Source organism: Diorhabda sublineata, chromosome X (genome assembly GCF_026230105.1).
Source record: "Diorhabda sublineata isolate icDioSubl1.1 chromosome X, icDioSubl1.1, whole genome shotgun sequence".
Lineage (NCBI taxonomy): Eukaryota > Metazoa > Arthropoda > Insecta > Coleoptera > Chrysomelidae > Diorhabda > Diorhabda sublineata.
In genome coordinates, this window is record NC_079485.1 from 35,023,662 (window position 1) to 35,043,609 (window position 19,948).

Consider the following 19,948-nt stretch of genomic DNA (forward strand, 5'->3'; position numbering starts at 1 on the left):
TCTCTCCTTCTGTATATGCTATTGATTTGAAATTCTATAAATAAATGAATAATATTAAATAATTGTTTATTTGTCTGTAATCGACGCAAAATATAATATCGAGTAACGAATATTCGAAATATCGAATACTTCTGGAGGTGACCACGAAAGTGACGGATGTGAGTAACGGGATGTGATTTATTTTGGTTTGTAGGTTAAGGAATAGTAGATAAGATTTCAGAAAGGCGAATGAAAAAAGTAGGTTAACTTGATTCTACACAACATTCCGTATAACTGTTAGCCCAAAAAATTAATCGAGAAAAATCAGTATTAAGTTGTCTTATTAAGGCATCAGTATTTCAACATCACAAATTACAATGTCGATAATAAAAGAAAAAGTTCATAAAACAGTTTACATCATATTTATATCATTACTATTAGATTTATTAGCTTTTACTATGATATTGCCACTTTTTCCATCGTTACTGGATCATTACAAAGTTAATGATAATATAGGATTGTATAAATGGCTCTCAAGTCAAATATATGGTTTTCAAGTATTAGTAGGAGCACCCGAAAAGTATAATTCAGTTTTGTTAGGAGGGTTCTTAGGATCCCTATTTAGCTTTTTGCAGTTTCTAGCTGCTCCCATTTTTGGAGGAATGTCCGATATTATAGGAAGAAAAAAAGTAATGTTTATATGTTTGGTAAGTAAACATTTTACCCTTCATGGTGCTATATAGAGAAATCATTTCTAAAGTTCATGCTATCACTACACCAACATTTACAATTAATCTGTCTGACGCGCGTTTCTATAACCAAGTTAATGTCTTTAGAGAATGAAGGTAAGCTTCAGTATGAATCACCAAAAGTTTCAAAAATTCTAATTTAACTTTAATGACAAAATATAATCTGTAACAAGGATTTAAAAAAAAATTTTATCATAAACTAAAGATATATATATATATATATATATATATATATATATATCTATATATATATATATATATATATATATATATATATATATATATATATATATATATATATATATATATTTATATGATAAAATTTTTATACACAATGTTCAACATTTGGGACAGTTTCTATTACTTTTCTAATTTGAATATTTTCTAAGAAATTGTATTTAAAGGTAAATTTTGAAAAGTAGCAATTTGAGTGTGAAATAATTTAGATGATTTACATTTTACAAATTTGATAATATTGATAGAGCCAGTTATACAATGCTTTTGAGTTTCATTTAATTTATTTTTATTCTTTATTCATAATAGTTTTGAAATTCAACATCATTTTGAGGAAAATCAACTGCTATTTGTTATTATATTTAATGAAGTTTATTTAGTTAATTTGAAGCACTACAAAAAAATTCTCGTTCATTTACCTTTTGCTTGAAATTAATTTTAGACGCAAGTAATAATTATTTTTGTACAGTTTCATAGTGATAGGTGTATAATTCTAAGTACATTTCAATTTTATGTATATTTACATTGGACTATGAAGTTCATGTACCTATGAAGGAGCTCTTCATTTGTATGAATGATAGTATTCTCTTTTTTTTTACATCAAAATATGATAACAAATTATAGACATGATTAATGATTTATATGAACAGGAACCATCATATTTACACATTTAAGAATGTTCAAAATCACTACTAATTTTTGCCAAACATCTTTAAACAGGAATAGTTGTTATCAAACGAGGAGAAATACAAAGATATTACTGAACTGAATTAAGTTGCAAGAATCGATCATTGAACAAATCTTGTGATTCCACTAAATCCAAAAAATAATATTCCCTGAATGAAATCATCATCAAGCAGATTGCAGTGAACACAAAGATGAGAAGTAAAACAGTCAATATCTCCAAAAATCAAAACTTCAACATTTCAAGTTTCGAATCTTACGAAAAGTAACTTTGAAAACATTTATTAAATTACTTAACTATCCAAATACTTCACATCAATCACGAAAATGTAAATGTAAAGGTAAATCAAAAAGAAAGAATGAAACATAACCAGAAACTGTAGGAAGAAATAGAAACAATCCTTCCCATTTGCGGCATTAGCTATTATAAATTTCATCAACCTTTTTTTCTTTTCGAATACTTGTGACAGTTGTTTTTTTATTTAAAATGTTTGTATTTTGTATGATTTAATTAATTGAGAAATACTCTTTTGTGAAAAATTGTTAGTCCTTACTATTATTAAAATAACATGCTTTTTAAATAATTAGAAATAACAGTTTAATATGTTTCTCATGTACCTGTTGTATGTATTATAATTTTTTTTGTGTATTTCTTAGAAATCATTTATTACAACCAAATTATCTCGTCGAGTCTAAGAAAGAAAACATCAGTTGTTCTATTGAAAAATAATCTATCAATATAAAATATGAAAATCGTTCAAAACATAATATTTTGTATTATTACAACTTCCACATTCTTTTAACCAGCATTGTTTGTAGGTCGGTATATCACTTTCTTATGTTCTTTGGGCATTATCAAGTAATCTCATGATGTTTATACTGGCAAGATTTTTGGGAGGAATTAGTAAAGGAAATGTTTCTTTAAGTATGGCAATAATCACAGATGTGTCTTCCATTGAAACTCGCGGCAAAGGAATGGTATGCATAACTTGATTTTAGTTAGATCTCTTTCAATTATAATGGAAATTATGACAATGTTAACTTGCATACATATATCAAATAATAGATCACCTATCACATGAGTATAAATAAAATTTATCTTAACCATGTTAATTATTTTCATCCTCCGTTGACATATTACAAAAAAGAAGCAACCTTCAATTCAAATTATGCACAATTACATTGAAATTTATAGAATAAACTGATTCATTTTACTCAAATTGTTTAGGTCTGAACCATTTCTAAAATTTATTTTTTTCTTATGTTTTTTACTGGGTTCCGTGGATTTCTGAATTTTTCTAATCAAATATATAGTTTTAAACTTTGAAAATCTCTTTAACGGATTATATAAGGTACCTATTCAAACTCCTCATACCCCATTATCTAATGATTCGAAAAATATTTCAAAAAACATTTTATATGAAAATGAATACCATATTAAAAATGCATAGCATTTCAAAAAAAAAACTTGAAACTATGAAAATTTCTAACTACCTTACAACATATTTTTGTTTGGGAATGAAATATATGAACAATTGATGGATGTGCTCAGGGAGATAGGTTGCAAAGAGCCTTGCGATAACGGCCACGTCACGAGGTATCACGGCAGCGCTACAAGTCATTTTAGATTAAGATTTAGATTAAGTGAAGCAGTAAAAATACATCTAAGAATTCTGTAATAATGTAAGGTGCCCATTGGTATGATGATGGATGTCTTCCAAATTATGCTTTATCAAACTATCAAAGTACCCGGCCATATCAAAGTGCACGGCAATGAGCACGCTGATTACCTGGCTTAAAAAGGCGGAACAATTCTCAAATGACCACAACTTTTAATGGGTTCCCCAAAAAGCCATCAAGTTATCATAAAAAAGTTGAAAAATAAGAAGAAATCGTAAATAGTAAAAGCTCAGGCCTGAAATAATCTGAGAGATTTTAACAACTGGTCCCAAAGGCCCTTTTGTTAATCAAAGATAAGCTGAGAAAAATTACTGGTATAGTCAATGGACACTGTCAGGTGACATACCATCTGAACAACATCAGAGAAACTCCCGAAAGCCCTTGTCGGTTCTGCAGGGAACGAAAGAAAACAGTCGAATACCTCCTCTAGGCTGCCCATAAACAAAGGCTACAGTACCTATATTCAAGTTTCTCAAAGCCATAAGAGTTAAGCCACATAGCCCCCAGCAAGTAGTTCACTTTACAACGTCGTTATAGTTCTTCCAATATCAATTGCATAAGACAGTTATGCGAAGATCAATCAATATTAAGAAATGACAAATAATGTTTACTCCTCGTATAAAATTCAGTAAATATCTAACAAACGTCAGTCCACATGGACTCTGTTTGCCAATAAAAACATTGAATCGTAAACATAAATGGATTTCTATTGGCCACAGCTGTATGTACAGAATTTCTTTGAAATATTCCTGCTAGACAGCGTCGCTTGGTAAAATTTTTTAATTCATAAATTTCTATAAATAAATAGAAATATGGCGTTCTTTAGACCATGGGCGAATGAAGACAATGAAATTGCACAGTATAGCGAGAATAAAGACAGGTATGAATTTAATAATAAAGTTTTAGGTATACAAACACAGCAAGTTATTTTAAATATATTTGAATGTTTAAAAAAGGAAAATATTCAGCAATCTGATAATGCAATCATCATAATAAGAATTGCTGAATTAACTAGAGTAAATAAATTTTCCATTTATCGAGTAGTCATGAAAGGGGTTAATAAAAGACTACCGAAGTTCTAATAGGCACATAATTTATCTAGATGAAATATGGTTTGACAGTCACGATGTAGTAAATTTCGGTTGGGTTGACAATAGTAAAAGTTTTAATGGGCATGTTCTAAAGGGAAACACATTATAATTATTAATATTTGCTAAAAAGTGGTTTAATGAACAGTTTTTACCTAACAATCCACCACAGTCAATAATCGTTATGGACAACGCATCCTATCACTCATGGCAACTTTTTAAGATACCAAATAGTAGTAGTAACAAAGCTCAAAAAGTTGAAAAAAATATTCCTATTCCTGTCAGCAATCGCAAAAAAGGCCCAACAAACAAAGAATTGATTTCTGTATTAAAGGTCTAAAGTTGGAGAAAATTTATTATATTGACAAGCTATGCAAAGAACAGTCATACTATTCTCAGACTACCCCCTTACTATTGCATATTTAACCCTATAGAGTTGATATGGGCAAACGTAAAGTCAGAATTACGAAAATGTAACCAGTCTCCAGAACTGAGTAAAGAACTTGTAGAACTCGTAAAGAAAGTTCTAGCAGCAGACCGCCATAGAGCTTTGGAAAAACTGTGTTGAACATGTTATCAAAGAAGAAGATAAGTATGTGGTATCACTCTCTTTACAACCCATCATAATTTAATCAAACAAATTATTATTTATATAGATACTTTGGAATTGAAATGTTTTTTTCTTCTTTTGTTTTATTTGTAAGAAAATCATTTTCCTTTATGGTACAATGGGGTACAAAAAAGGGGTCAATTCACGTCTATTACCCTATTTAAACGAAACTCCCTTACAAGGCAGGTACATTTTATTCGTCTATTTACGTTTTATAATTTAATATTCAGTTGTAGCAAGTTAACGAGGTATAATAATGATTTTTTTCTAAGTTCCAAGTAGGACTACATTTAAATGCATCTGTCTAAATAACGGCGTATAATGCCTATCTATGCCTATGATAGGTCAAACAAAATTGTCGGCAAGGTTTTATAATCTGTAACTAATATTAGAAGAACTATACTACCCGATTGGTAAACAGTCCTTGGTACACAATAGATCAAAGGTCAAAGTAAGCCCTTTAAAGCGACAATAAGACATTTATGTCCTCACAATCAGGGAATCAGGTTTGTTCTGTGAAAAACTAATCTTCAATTCATCCCTGTAGATAAGCTTCTGTTAGGTAGTACATATTTCCAGATGATTAATCTTGTATACCTACTTTTCCTAGTATCTTCGCGCAAAAGATAGAATATTAGATAAAGTTTGATCATTTTTTAAATTTAAATTTGTATTAGGGAAGTTACTATGACAAGAGTTTTTGGTAGACTTATTTATTTATACGCAAATAATTACGGTAATCTTTCAGTAACCGTTATGAATGTTTTCATTTCTCTTGCAAAGCCAATATTTACACCAGGGTTTGCAGATTTTCTTCTCTTTGCACTTCGCAGCTACTAAGAACAAACCGAATAAAACCATCGAATCGTCGTCCCATCAGGGATCTATTGTGCCCCCCTTTATAGCTACGATACTGGAGGACTCAGTGTTTACAGCTGATCAATTAATCCCACTCCTTTCAAAAAGTATAGAATGTGGGTTGGCTTTAATTGCCAGAGATCTTCGTCTTCTATTTCATACGCTAAGTGTAGTGTTCTGGAGTTCCTTAGTGTTTCACACTTCGAGAGAATGTGGATAGAGGAGGAGATAGAGTAGGGACGTCAGCGTCGAGTTTTAGTATGACGCTGCGTCGAGTCGCCACATATCCAGGCCAAACAGCTGTGCCTAGAATCCGTAAAAAGGATTCCCCCCCTCCCCTAAGAAAAAAACATACATACATGCTCTACAGGAACGGTAGTGACCACCTATGCGTATTGTTGTCCACATTTTTTTTCTTAAGTTGTACCATCAATACTGCTCTTGCTATTATTTTTGTTTGTATCATTTTAGGCATTTGTCGGGATTGCATTCTCTTTAGGATTTATTATTGGACCATTAATTGGAGCAGCATTTGCTGTTTGGGCGAAAAAAAGGACAGGAGAATGGTTTGTTATTCCGGCCATTTTTGCATTTCTACTGTCACTCATTGATTTAATTTTTTTTATGACATTTTTCAAGGAAACATTACCAAAGGTAAATATATCATATTTAGTATTTCATTTATTCTCGAGTTTTCCTTTACTGCGATGTTACAAAAAAATTGATTAATTCAATTGATACATTGTTTTGATAAATTGTAGCATATATTATAATAGGGTTTGAGAAAAAAATAGTTTTGGATAGTTCATATACAACTTCTATTATTTATAGAAAAAAAAATTATTGAAAATTCAAACATTTTATTCATAGTTCAAACATTTCTAAGGTTGCCAGCGTTATTATTAAACTTGATTTGTCTGAAAAATGGGAAATAAATCATGTTTTGTTCCATGATGTAAGACTAATACGACTAAAATAATAAGAACTTCGAATGTACTACAACAGAAATTGTTTGAGCGTGTTGGTTGTTTTGAAGATCCTGCGAGATGTAATTATTTTTGTTGCTAGGATAATTTTAATGTAAATTAGATTCAAATTTAACTTATTTCAATATTTTATAGTAATTAAGTTTATTATGCGTTTAACTTTTAACATCATTATGTAAGAACTTAACCTATAAAAGATTTATTAATTTTATTTTTATGTATAGAACTAATTTTTACTTATACGTAACTAATAAATAAAAACTGTATTTTAACAGCACATGCTACGTTTTTGGCAATGATCATATATGTAATACTTTTATATAGAAGTGGAAGCTGATCCGACTAAGGAAGACAAAATGGCAACGATTTCTCTATCCTCCGTGGTTCCAGATCGGTTCTGCGCATTCTCAAGCATGCGCAGTGTGGATAAAGTGTCTCGAACAAGAGAGAAAATGATTATCGGCACCGTAACGTAGGGACATTTTTTTCCATCCCAACTGTCCATATAGGAGTATTACATATATGGTAATGATAACCGCGTGATCATCAGACAACTGCTCACTGTTTTTATTAAACTTATGACGTCACAACTGAAAAGCAATGAGAATCGTTTTGTTATATAGTTGAAAATTTGAAATTTTTGCGATTTTCAATTAAATTTTTAGATATTATTTTTTCACTTTCAATACTCAGATCATGTGTTATTAGAATAATCCGATTGTCTCAAGATATTGGAAACGTGATTAGGAGACATTGAAAAACGTACTCCAGAATCAAAGATTATCAACTTGACCAGGATTACCTATTTTCTATGAATCGGTGGACATTATTAGCTCGGTGCGCTTCGTTTAATATACTTTTAAATCATGAAGATTTCTTGCTTTTTTTTCGTTTATTTATAAAATTGTAATTGCATTTGTGAATACATAAATTTGAAAGTAAATTGAGGAAAAAATTATCCTGAAAACACTAAACGACGACTTTGATTTTTTAAAATGAAAGCTATAAATTTGACTGGATAAACAAACAATATAGTTTTCTTACAGGAATAATGAAATAAATCACAAAAGATCCATAATAGATAACAATTTTTTTTAAACTATAGTTAAGTTATCTAAAACAACCCTCTTCACATCGGCGCATCATCACCAATTACTTATTTATTATTATGAACTCTAGCCTCTTTAACTTATCTTGCTATAAATTGTGAATATGTTTAGTCTGTCTGTAAGTTTTATAGATTCCACTTCAACCCCATTGAAGTATCATCTTCAGTTAATTATTATTAATGTGACAATAATGAACCATAAATATATTTATGTAATTTTATAATTATTATGGTATAAGATAAGAACTAATATATAAAGAACCCTGTGAAACTAATATTTTGTTCATTCAACTGTTATTCGTCTAGTACGCCAGTCAGATTGGTGTAACCATTTATAATTTTAAATTCTTAGTTCATTTAATTTGATATTCGTCTAGTAAGTTAGTCAGATTAGTGTAACTATTTGTAACTTTAAATTAATAAATTCTCAGTTTGCTAAATAAATTGTTTTTAAAAAAGCAAGTTGGTGAATTGAGTTATTTAATTCTATCATCTTGTATTATTACACTTTTTCATGCCCTTATTTTTTTTTGAATTGATAGTTATTAAAGTTAATTATAATTACTATCATTAGTTTTAGAAATAAAAAAAATGATGTTGTATGTAAAATCAGGTTCTCTTTTTTTTCATTTATTATGCCAATTTAGCAAAAACTTTTGGGCCAGGTCTAAGCCCATCTTTGTGATGTTATTCAAAATATGTATTCCACGTTTTGATTTTTTCAAGCTAGTGTTTTGTAGGTTTATTAAGACTTTCAAAAGAAAGTTGTACCCATGAAAAATGTTATAGCTGTAGTTAATTTTAAATTTATTATTATAATCTCCCAAACGACGAAAAACTGAATTTTTTTGCTAGCCACCCAGCTATATACTCCAATGCATCTTCAGTTGTTTCAGGAAGATTTTCTTCAGAATGATCTGTGTTGTGGTACCATAACGATCTAAAATATTCACAGGGGAAAAAGAACTACCTGAAGACGATACCAATATTCATTAGCCCCCCGACAACTCATTTGCGAAAAAAATCCTGTTATCCTTCCTAATTAACTGCAATACTACAGTTTTATCAAAATCATTCTTGTCTTCACCTGCAAGTTATAAGTGGTTAAGCTTATTTCTTAAATACAAACCTCTCTAAACTCCTCTTGTGTCCAGCACACGTTTTTGCTTTTTCCAGATAATAATTTCATTTGACTTTATGTCAAGTTTTTGAGAAGCAACACTTTTTACTCACTTGCAAATGTACTGTACTGTAGTATTTCTTTATATGATAGTTAATTAATTGGTTTGCATTTTGCATTTTCTTACTTGATGAAGCATTGAGTTTTGTATTTTTTTAAGTCTTCATATTTAAGCCTTAAATTGTATATTCTGAAGTCGGGAATGAAGTAGATGGTTGGCCTTTAATGAAATATTTGTTGACGGTAAAGGCTCAAACTGGGGATGGAGTTAGGGTAATTGATTCGGGTAATTTCAGATTTAGTCGCTTGTAGTAGTTTTTTCAGCCAAATTCAATATTTTGCCCAAAGGTAGACCTAAACCAACAAAATAAAACAGAAAAAGTATTTTTTGGCATTTTGGCCACTTTTTTATTGTTTTAAAGTCAAATTTTTCCCCTTTGGAAACTTGTAGAAAAAAAATTTAATTCCTTTTTTTTAGCGAAGTTGATTTTTGCCACACCATACCATATCATACCACAGTACATATTAGACCTGGCATGATAACCTACAACAACGACAGTTTTTCCTGAAAAAATATTTTTTTGTAAAACTTTGTTTTTTAATTTATAATGATATACTAAAATAACTTGTTTCTTTACATCAATTCTATTAATTGACAATTATTTACCTTTTAAATTTGTCCACCAACCTTATCATAGAAAGACAATATTGTCAAAAACAATTTTTATATCGTGAACTACTAATAAAACCATATGTAAAATACATTTCTGGTCCACTTATCAGGCAGTGTTACAGTGACTTAAACAGGGATAACATAAAGTTGAAAATGAGCAATCCTGTGTGTATAGGATCGTTGATCCAGAATAGAGGAAGCCATATCGGGTATTAAAGTTCACATATTTTTTTTAAGTTTTCGTGTGATAAGTTTCTTGTCATTTTTTTCCATTCATTGTAATATTTAACATACAAATAAAATATATGTAAACCATTGTAATAGAATCTTCTAAAGCAATAAAATGTTCTTACTTATAAGCATCATAGAAATAGTGACTGTATAATTTATTTTTAGGAAAAACGCATTAAGGACGTTAAAGTAACGTTAACCAACTCTGGTGCCCTGATCAATGTAAAGGATCTATTTAGGTTTACTGCCGTCACCGGAATAAACTCTTCTAAAAGAAAAGAATTGACAACCTTGGGCCTGATTTATTTTGTATATTTACTGATATATAGTGGCTTAGAATTTACACTTACTTTTCTCACCCATCATGTTTTTAATTATACTGCTATGCAACAGGGATGGATGTTTTTTGTAATTGGTAAGTAAAATACACCGTCAAATAAAAATACAATAAATTTGAGATATCCTGTTGAAACAGTGACTTGCATCATATATTTACTAATGGTATTATGGTTAATGTTTTATTTTTTTTTCAACATTGTAATGTCCAGAAAACAAAATTCTATTATATTATATTTCAGGTTTGTCAAGATTTTCATCGTCTTGTTCATGTAAAAGTATCATAGCTTTTCATACAGAAAAGGCACTTTGTTCGATATGTTAAAAGATTATTTTTTTGGTCTATAAAAGTTTTATCTAATGCTTGATCCACAGTTGCACTTCTTGCTGCTAGCTTTACAAAAAAGAATAAAAAAAGAGAGAGGATTTTCTTATACCGTCCACAGTTTGACTTAGAAAACCGAGGATTTTCTTTTATTTTGCTCAAGAATTCTCAACATATCCTCGGTTTTATGCAGAAAGAAGAGATGTCCTATCTTCGTATCGTAGGAATTAAACAAAAATTTATAATATTAAAAAAACAACCGAAATGGTACAATTTGAGCTTAAGATATAAATCTGAACCAGACTACCTACCAATGCTTTATACCAGTAAGTGCTAACAAGCCATAATCCTATTGGATGAAATTTTCAGCGTCTTCAAAATGTTGTTCAAAATCCTACTTCTCGATAGCAAAAACTGAAATATAGAAGTGATGGCAAAAAGTGAAAATTTGGATTAGGCATGAAGTTTATTCCAGAATACAAAATTTTACTAGATTTCACACTCCTAAACTTCAACCTTACGAATACTCCACCTCTTCTTATTTGACATCTCCAAATTATTTTTTTTATTTAGTTATGATATTCTTTCAGAAATTTTGAATTTCACCGTCAACTTTTTAATAAATCTCTCAAAAAACTGTGGTGGGAAACTACTTACTAATAATTTTCATTTAAAATTTTTATAACAATTTATTCACATTTGATTTCAGATGATTTAGTCTGACATCTTTAGGTATTTTCCAATGCATTTTTTAGGTATAACAATGGCTGTGATACAGGGTATTTATGTTAGAAAAATACATCCACAAAAAACAAAATCAATTGCTGTGAAAGGATTATGGTTGACTGTTCCGGCTTTCATTTGTGTTGGAATAGCATTTGAATATTTTGTTCTATATTTTGGATTGTTGCTGTTCTCGATATGTGAGTATGACTTCAGTTATATGTTTCTACACATGAATAGAGCTTAAAGACTATATATAAACAGGAGATTTGAAGTGGATTCAAATAATAATTGCGAGAAGACATTGTGAAACCAATTTATGAAGTGTAGAAAAAATGAATTATTAACAACAACAAAGTAAAAAGATAACATGAAATTTATATTAATTTCCTTTGAAGTACTACCCTGGCAAATCGTGCACTTATCCCAATGAATCCATGACTGTTCTGTTCTCTAGTGGCCTTCTCAACACCAAGAAATGGTGTCAAAAGGTTTCTTTTTTAATACATTCTTTATTTTCAGGAAGATCCAGGAGTTATTCAATATATTTCAGACAACTGATTAATTTAAATCAGTGGGATTTTATTAATTTTTTAAATACATGGTCACATCTCGAAGCTGATGTGAACATTAGGTAAACACATCCAGTGAATAAGACTAGAATAAGTTGGTTCTACGAGAACCTAGCAGAAACTCAGATGGACAGTGAAATCATGACAGTAATCACATACACTCGATACTGTTCACAGAAATTGCGACTATGAAAGAATGAATTAATACATCGACTTTAGCAGGAATGACCTACGCATTCTCGCAGGGTTATTGACTGTACACTGCTACTTAAGAGAATAAAAATAGATAAAACCGGAAACTGCACGTTCTGTGGAAAAGGTGAAACATCTGAATACATAATTTCTGCATACATCTAGAAAGTTGACAGCTTTGACAGAGATTGAAAAAAGAGAACTAACCTATCTGAAGCATTTATGATTATAACAATCATCAATACTATGGGACTGAACGAAGAGCCTTTGCATATCTGTTAACCTAGCTCAAGGAGGGACACAATAGATCTTTTAAGTCGCAGAGTGCTTACAAACCCATTATATCTCAGCATAATTTTTATAGCAGGCCATAGTACAATCAATAATTTCTTGAGATTTAATAGTTGATATTCAAACATTTCAAATATTTTTCGCCATAATATATTATGAAAGAGAATATACGTTCTTTTCCATCTTGGGCAATAGTAACCAAAAAGTGAACCCAGTTTATTTTTTGAATAGAAAATAAATATTTCTATTTTTCTAAGTATATTTTATGTTGCAGCCACAGCAATGGTAGTTCCAAGTATAATGACCATGGCATCAGAACATGGTTCAGAACAACAAAAAGGAATTGTTATGGGTATATTCCGGTCCCTTGGAGCATTAGCTAGAGCAGTGGGGCCAATTTTTGCAAGTATTGCATTTTGGAGTGTTGGTTCAAAAATTACGTACTTAACAGGATCTGTCCTTTTACTTTGGCCTGCTATCACATTAGGCAGAATGAAATATGTGATATCTAGTTATCAAAGATAATTATTCTATATGTATTCAAATTTATCTATATTTTATAAATATATTTATTTCTGTTATCTTTGTTTTGCATTTTTCCAATTTTTAGTAGCATTTTAATAATGAAAGATCTGGAATTATCTGGAAGTCAAAATGAAATAAATTAAAAATATTTATATTGGAGATTTAATACACAATAAAGGTTGGGGAAATAGTCAACACTTATAGGCTGTACTTCAGCTGATACAGTAAGTACCCTTAAATATATTTTTTCACTTATGCTAATCCTAAACGACGCATTTCTTTAAGCAACTCGTTTCCCATTTGAGCTGGAGACTTCGTAACTATAACTCCAGCTTTTTCTAAAGCATTTATTTTATCTTGAGCACCTCCTTTTCCTCCAGAAATAATAGCGCCTGCATGTCCCATACGACGACCTGGAGGAGCTGAAAGACCAGCTATAAAGGATACAACCGGCTTTGCATTTGTTCCCTGAAAAGAATATTAAAACGCTTTTATATTTGTTCTTCCAACAACAAAAAATGAGTAAGGAACTTATCAGTATTAGTAAAACAACTTATTACATACAAATCAAAATTCCAAAGCAAAACAAATACATTAATATAGGGCGTTAATATATTACATATTTCTCACTTAACACGATGGACTTATAAGCATTCATTTCTCCTCTCTCCTTTATTCTGGGCTTTATCCTCAGTCACTAAAATGTCTCCTAGTATTTTTTTATTACTTCTGTTTGGGTTCAAAAAGAATTTTGGCAACTTCACCTGGATAAACTGAAGAAGGGAGACCAATTTTAAAGTTCAAAGTCCAGTCAGTAGAGTTGAGAAGAAATTTCTGCAATTTATGTATTTGTTTGTCTTTTTCATTTTGATTCCCAATTTGTTTACGTATCGCATCCAAAGATCTTTTGTATTTTGTGTATATGTAATTTTTTTTTAGAAAGTTTGAAGGACAACAAATATTTCTTTATATTAATTTGAAATTTATGATTAATCAAATATTTATTTCTATAAGTTACTCTTGACACTTTCACTGTTATATATGGGCTTTATTTGATATGTAAAATATGACCTTGTTGAATCAATGAATTTCAGGTCTACATTTATAAATATAGATGGAGATATGAATGGAGGTGCCTGCAATTTGAATTCAAAGGTTTCAGGTTTTACCTGTACCTATGGCGACGTAATTTCAAATTATTTTATTAGACTCTTGAATCCCCATTTTATTGTAAAATTTCAATTACCAGTCTGTTCCCTTGTGAGACCAAGGAAATAGTAACAGATATACAGAGAACACCCAAAGCTAAATAATAGTAGTTAATACAAGAAAATTTTATAACAACTTATACTTACGGAGTTATGTTTCATTAGATACTCAGCAGCTTGTTCTTCAGCAACGCCTCCAATTTCTCCAATCAGAATGATACCTTTTGTTTCAGGATCTTTTAAAAAAACTTCCAAACAATCGATAAAATCAGTTCCGTTGAACGGATCTCCTCCAATACCAACACACAATGTTTGCCCCAAACCAACTTGAGTAGTCTGGTGAACAGCTTCGTAAGTCAGTGTTCCTGATCTAGATACAACACCAATTACACCTTTCTGATGAATATGTCCCGGCATAATTCCTATTTTACATTGCTCTGGAGCAATGATACCTGAGTACCAAATGATAACATGAAATTTAACATAAAGTTATGCAAATAAATCCAAAAATCAGAAAGACAGTTTAGATAATGGATAATATGTGATTAACACTAATTTCAACCTGCTACTAGAAGAGTACCAGTAGATGAATATTATTTAAGATATATCATTTTTTATTCTATAATTACCTGGACAGTTTGGTCCAATAAGTCTGGATTTACTTTGGCGTAATAATTTGTGCTTAACTCGTACCATATCATGTTGAGGAATTCCTTCTGTTATGCATACAATGAGAGGGACTTCTGCATCTATAGCTTCTAAAATGGCTGCTGCAGCTCCAGGTGGAGGAACATAAATAACAGTTGCGTCAGCTCCAGTAGCATCACGTGCCTGAAATGGAGAATGTCTCAATAGTTTATCCTTTATACCTAAAACAGCAGTAAAATTAAAACACTGATTTTGAATTTGTGCTAGGTTTTCTTGGGTTAAATTCAAATTAAAAAGGAGTAGAACTTTTGACAGTGTAATTAAAAATGAGTACACATACAAATTGGACGTCAATGTCAAAAAAAAAAAAATAATTAGTTACAGTACGAGGTAAGTAGTTCCAACAGATTCAAGAATACTTATAATTATTTCCTAACAGTTAATTGATTGAGTACTCAACTATAGATAGTTATTATTTGTACTAAATTTGAATCTGATTTTTTTCAATACACGATTGTTGCATGTATAAATGAAATGATAATGTGGTCCTCGCCGGGTTGCTGGTTGTACCATGTGGTTGGATATCAGTCTATTTGGATTATATCTCAATCTATTTTTATAGTTTACGGATGGGTTTTTTATTTTCGCTTAGACCGATTTCCCTCTAAGATGATGGGTTGTAACAAAATTTGGCTCAAAGTATGGAGAATCTACAATTGTTAGCATTTTCGATTGGAATGCATGTTGTCCCGAATTTCAATATGGGAATGGGCTGCTGATTCGCAAAGTGGGATACCATAGGTCCAAATGGGCTTGAGGATTACTTTGTAGAATTTTATCTGAAGAGACTTCAATTTATTTGCTTCAATTCGTCATTTCTCTAATCAAATTTCTACCTTATTGAGGTGAAGCTGTAGTGTATTTGATACTAACAGAATCTTTGTGTGATGCTAATATGGCGAGGTCGTCTGCAAATAGGGCTGTTGATAAATCATTACTATTTGGAAGATGTCGTGAAGAGGAGTAGCGGCCCCAGAATACTGTCTTGTGGAACTCCGGAAATTATTTTGAAAAACAGTGTTTGTACATCAAGGTTTCCTACCAAATAGTAGCGATCTTTGAGGTAAGAGTGAAGGATTTGGTAATAGTTGATCTTCTAGTTTTCAGTGTTTACATTATATGGCTATTTTTTCGTTTATTATAGTAGGTAATTCCTCATTATTTTTTTCTGTTTATTAGGAGTAGCTCTTCAAATAATATCTTGTAGAGCTGTAAATTTTTCAACTGCTTCATCAATATATTCTTTTGTTTTTAATAATTCAGATCAATTTTATTATCAAGTGCCATTCGGAATTCTTCCCATTTAGTGTTCTTGTTGACTAAATATAAAGGCTTCAATTTTGCTGTCGCTAACGCTATCAGTAGGATTAAAATGGGTGAGTGCTTGGATGACAAATCCAGACATGATTTGAATGTAATCAGATTATTAGGAATACCTTTTGTGACGCAAAAATTAAATAAATCTGGCAGTTTTTTTAGGTCTGTAGTCCTGTAGGTGGGTTCTTCAGTAGAGAATGCTTTTAGGTTACTATGTTGTATGGTCATATACAGTTATTTACCTTTGGGTGTAGTTAGTTACGACTCCTTATGGGTATGCTTTGAATTATAAGTCTCCTCCAGCAATGAAACGATTACCTAGTGTATTGAAGACATTTTAAATTTGGAAGACAATATACTGCACTGTTAGTGGTCTATACCAGTCTTCAATTTCAATATTAGTGGCTTGTATATATTCTATTATGTTCATTGAACCCTTGGTTCATGAGCGGTTCTATCATGGTGTTGAGTATTGTATATTGTCAGTTTAGGTAATTTGAAATAACTTTTGTCGGTAAAATGCGTTTCTGATACTAACATTATATGTATAATAAATGCTTCTATTTCATTGGCATGTTGGATTAACCCACTTGCAATCCTTATCTCAATTTTCAAAAATTTGGCCATTTAATTTCTTATTAATTGGATTTAACATTGTACACATAGATTCTACTAATCATTTGAACATATTTTTTAAGCTCTTATAATTCATTTGATGGCGGATTTATTATATTATTTGCTGAGTTATCACCTTCTGGATTATTCGTACATAGCTGGTTGTATACTTCTTGATCCTGGTCTGCTAAAAACGTTATGCTTTGATCTTAACGGAGGATATATCTTTCTAAGAAATTCCTGTCTTTCTCCCGATTGGTTTTCACATTTTCCAGTTAAAATTTCGTGAATCTACAACACTTTTATGATGATGAATATTTATTTTAGAAAATACAAGTATAATGAAATAACCAAGTTATTTTTCCAATTTAATTAATTCTTGATCTATTGCTGCAAGCAAGTCTTCAAGGGTTTTGTTTCCAGTTTTTTTAGTTTTCTTCTTTAAGTTTTCAGCAAATTTTGTGATTTTTTTGTCTTTTTGTGCTGCGCTACATTTTGAGTAGGCATTCCTCATAGAGAGTATAGATTTTGAAATATTTACATTTTTTAGTCCACCAATTTTTTATACAGAATCGTACATTAATATTTGGCCTATAAGTTTCTTCATTTAAATGTTCAACCAAAATATCCTTATTGACACAAAATGCTGTCTGCTGTCAGAACGCCAGTTAACTACAACTACTAACAGGCGCAAAATTCGACTAGTGACCGGACTCTGTCGTCTCTACACCATGGGTATCACGGACGATCCAGAGTGCCGTTGGTGCTTGGAGGAGGACAAAACCGCAGACCACGTCATCTGTGAGTGCCCTGCACTCACACGAACTCGGTTTAAGCACTTAGTCAAGCCTCACAGCTTGCCTAATGACATAAAAGGGTTCAAACTAAAACTCCTGTTCAACAGCCCCTTGGGCGCTCACAATGTAACTATGAACTACAATTAGTGTTTTTGATAATTTCTCTAAATATCTCTAAAAGCCTTATCTGTTTCTTCCAATGTAGTGGCGTTGCATCTATTTGCAGTCAACAAAATGTCAAATGCTTCAGACATCAGTTGCACGGATTGTTCTGGATTGTTGACACTCTTATTGGGATGAAGGAAACTTATTGTTTTAGTTAATTCGAATGCTAAGGGGCATTTCTGAAAAAGTTTGGAAACCTTATATACATTAAACAGTTTTTACAATCCTTGTGAAAGATGGGTAGTGAACAGTGCATTTTACGCAGCATGGTTTACATTGATGTTTTTAAAAAGTAATCCATGAGTCATAAACCCACTAAACTTGGTATCAGTAAATTCAGCAATATCACATTTGTTCAACAAATTATGAATACAGGGTAATACATTTAAAATATTATCTGATGATATATCTCAAAAAATTTGAGAAACAATCTGCAAACACCATTCCATAGTAAACAAAATATACAATTAACTTTAATTGAGACAATTTTTCCTGAAAGTCAGAATTAAGGCACGAACTCGGTGTTACGCCCATTTTGCACCACCCTGTATATTAAATATTTGATTAATATTTAATTTGTGATATAGTGTGGGTATAGCTCTCTATTCCAAGATTTGATTGGAAAACTGCTGTAATTTTATGTTAGAATTAAAAGAAACTACCAATAGTAGATCTGAAATAAGATTCTGACAACTGTGAATTTTTGGGGGCATATTGTACACTGCATTGGAGCTAACTATATATATTCTATAAATGACTTTATAGGTATGAATGAATATGCCATCCCTTTATTTTCTTTCCCACCATTCTTTGATCAAATCTGTTCATTTCACATTGTCATTTTTAATCTGAACAAGTACCAATGTGTTGAGCACATGGTTTATGCTACCACTACACCAACACTTGCAGTTACACTGTTTGACACACAGTTCCATAACCAAGTTAGTGTCTTTAAAGACTAAAGGTAGTTTATATTAACCTAGTCACAATTTGAAATAGTACATAAAATTAGGCAAAATATGACAAAATTTTTTTCTAAAAATATTTCTTCTACATACAAGATTTTGGAATCTGAGCCACAATATGTGTTACATAGTACATTGTTCATAGCTAGGATAATATCTTTCTCATTATTTTCATTTAATTATCTATTCCTCTATATAACCTAGTGATTCAGTAATTTGGGTTGTTTTTTAAGGCTATATAAAATACTTCATAAAGAGATATTATACCTTAAGAGACTTTGATGTGATACATCAACAGTCAAATTATTTAGTGCCTATTAAATATATTATCGACATTTTACCTCTCTTTTTCTTTACTTTGAAACTGTATTTTGGTAAAGAGTAGTATTTAACACTTTTAATTTATTAAAGTGCAAATTTCAATCACAATGTATTTTTGTAACTTGATCACAATTCACCATGGAATCAATAGTACTTTATTTTTCTACAGAAGTTTTTACCTCTTTTACACTATTAAAAACAGGCAAGTCGAGATGCGTTTTACCCCCTTTTCCAGGAGATACTCCTCCAACCATTCTTGTTCCATATTCTATTGCTTGTTTACTGTGAAACGTTCCTTGTTTCCCAGTAAAACCTTGGCATATTACTTTGGTTTGGGCAGTTAATTTTAGGTTTTTCCTAGTACTTTCATAACTGTTGAATCTTATAGGTTGTTTTACTTTAATTCCTTCAGCTAAAAATTAAATATAAGCTAAAGTGATCTACAAAATGCTCTTGACAGGTTTTTCTTCATTATGTAAGTACTTACCCAATAAACGACTTAATATCCTTGTAGGTGCAGCCATTTTGATAATTTAATTATAATAACAAATAGCAGTTAAGACTTATTATTTTTCTTATCTACACATTTATCAGGTTCAATATTTCTATATTAGCGTAAAGCTTTAAAAAGTCACACACCTCTCTTCACCCTGCAAAACTTTGTAAGGTTGTTCCCAATGTCACAAAATAGATATTATGTTGGGTAGGACCAGTGACATCTGACCTTTAAACTTCGGACTAGACAGTATTTTGAATCTAGAATAGTTCTTTCTTATCTTATGTAAAATTTTAGAGTTTATAGTTAAACAAAATGTAAACTATATTAAT

General features: G+C 30.8%; 2 protein-coding genes across 2 annotated transcripts; one reads left to right on the forward strand and one right to left on the reverse strand.

Moving 5' to 3' along the window:
• The first annotated feature begins 123 nt into the window (after positions 1-123).
• On the forward strand, positions 124-13,078 carry LOC130451482 (major facilitator superfamily domain-containing protein 10). The gene is made up of 6 exons (XM_056790518.1): positions 124-686; positions 2,466-2,624; positions 6,354-6,536; positions 10,226-10,475; positions 11,477-11,644; positions 12,774-13,078. The coding sequence occupies exons 1-6, from the start codon at positions 357-359 to the stop codon at positions 13,022-13,024; spliced, it is 1,341 nt and encodes a 446-aa protein (XP_056646496.1). The 5' UTR covers positions 124-356; the 3' UTR covers positions 13,025-13,078.
• LOC130451484 (succinate--CoA ligase [ADP/GDP-forming] subunit alpha, mitochondrial) lies at positions 11,180-19,841 on the reverse strand. The gene is made up of 5 exons (XM_056790520.1): positions 19,608-19,841; positions 19,300-19,532; positions 14,862-15,063; positions 14,380-14,684; positions 11,180-13,492 (listed from the first exon to the last, which is right to left on the reverse strand). The coding sequence occupies exons 1-5, from the start codon at positions 19,642-19,644 to the stop codon at positions 13,277-13,279; spliced, it is 993 nt and encodes a 330-aa protein (XP_056646498.1). The 5' UTR covers positions 19,645-19,841; the 3' UTR covers positions 11,180-13,276.
• Positions 19,842-19,948: the final 107 nt, after the last annotated feature.